Raw genomic sequence first — 885 nt, 5'->3', positions numbered from 1 at the left:
CCCCCCCCCCCCCCAGGCTCAGCAGGGAGCTGCAAGAGAAGGAGAAGGTGATCGAGGTCCTGCAGGCCCAGCTGGACGCCCAGGCCCTCACGCCCCCCGGCAGCCGGGCCTTGTCGGCCTCCCACCGCTCTCCCAGCAGCACCTCCTTCCTGTCTGACGAGCTGGAAGCTGGCTCTGACATGGACGTCGCCAGCGAGTTCACACAGTATGAAGAGAAGAAATCTTCACCCGGTCACTCAGGTAGCCTTCACTTTCCGAGTGGCACCATCTCTAGCTAGCCCGAGAGGGGACCTTGGGAAGCAGGCCTTATAGCTCCGTCTTGGTGTGCAGCCGGCTGAACACGGCTCTGGGACCAAGTGTCAAGCATAGGTGCCGATGGATCAGGATCTTTGTTCCTGACCCTACAAGTTACCTCTGTCACCCTGGCCTCTCCCGGCATATATGTTTGAGGCAAGGCGAGCCACCGTGGGAGAGCGAGATTATGACAGACTTTTCTTCCTCAGTGGCTCTGTTGATAGACCTCATTATTTAAGACCGGAGACTTCTTCATTTAAGATCTCATCTCTCCAGCAACAATCTTGCTACCTGCAGTTCCTAAAGAGTGATCCCTAAGTATTTGTGGGTCTCCACAGATGCTGCTCATCTTGCCTGATATTTTTAGAGGTGCCATTTTCATGGTGTTAGAGCTCTGAGCTCCACTGCCACCTCTGAGGTGGTTTGCCTCCTTAAAGGAGCTATCTGTAAGCGAGAAATGAACACTGTTAACAGTGCTTGTGCTCAGTGCTTTTCCTGAAAGAAAGACTCTTGCCCTTGTACTCCTGGTAAAATATAAGGCCTGGATTCCAGTTCTCTGTAGAACATCAAACATTTTCTTTCATTCGTGGG

At 53.0% G+C, this 885-nt stretch overlaps 1 protein-coding gene across 1 annotated transcript in view; it reads left to right on the top strand.

The window, feature by feature from the left end:
* Positions 1-278, top strand: part of LOC103271202 (myomegalin-like) — an 8,798-nt gene extending 8,520 nt beyond the window's left edge. The window contains exon 7 of the mRNA XM_021717877.1: positions 17-278. Coding sequence (XP_021573552.1) covers positions 17-278 — 262 coding nt within the window. The remainder of the gene's footprint in view (positions 1-16) is intronic.
* The last annotated feature ends 607 nt before the right edge of the window (positions 279-885 follow it).

The sequence above is a fragment of the Carlito syrichta genome, unplaced genomic scaffold (assembly GCF_000164805.1).
Source record: "Carlito syrichta isolate Samal-C Ts95f unplaced genomic scaffold, Tarsius_syrichta-2.0.1 Scaffold311424, whole genome shotgun sequence".
Classification (NCBI taxonomy): domain Eukaryota; kingdom Metazoa; phylum Chordata; class Mammalia; order Primates; family Tarsiidae; genus Carlito; species Carlito syrichta.
Note: the sequence above shows the minus strand (reverse complement) of the source record. Positions and strands in the feature narration are given on the sequence as shown.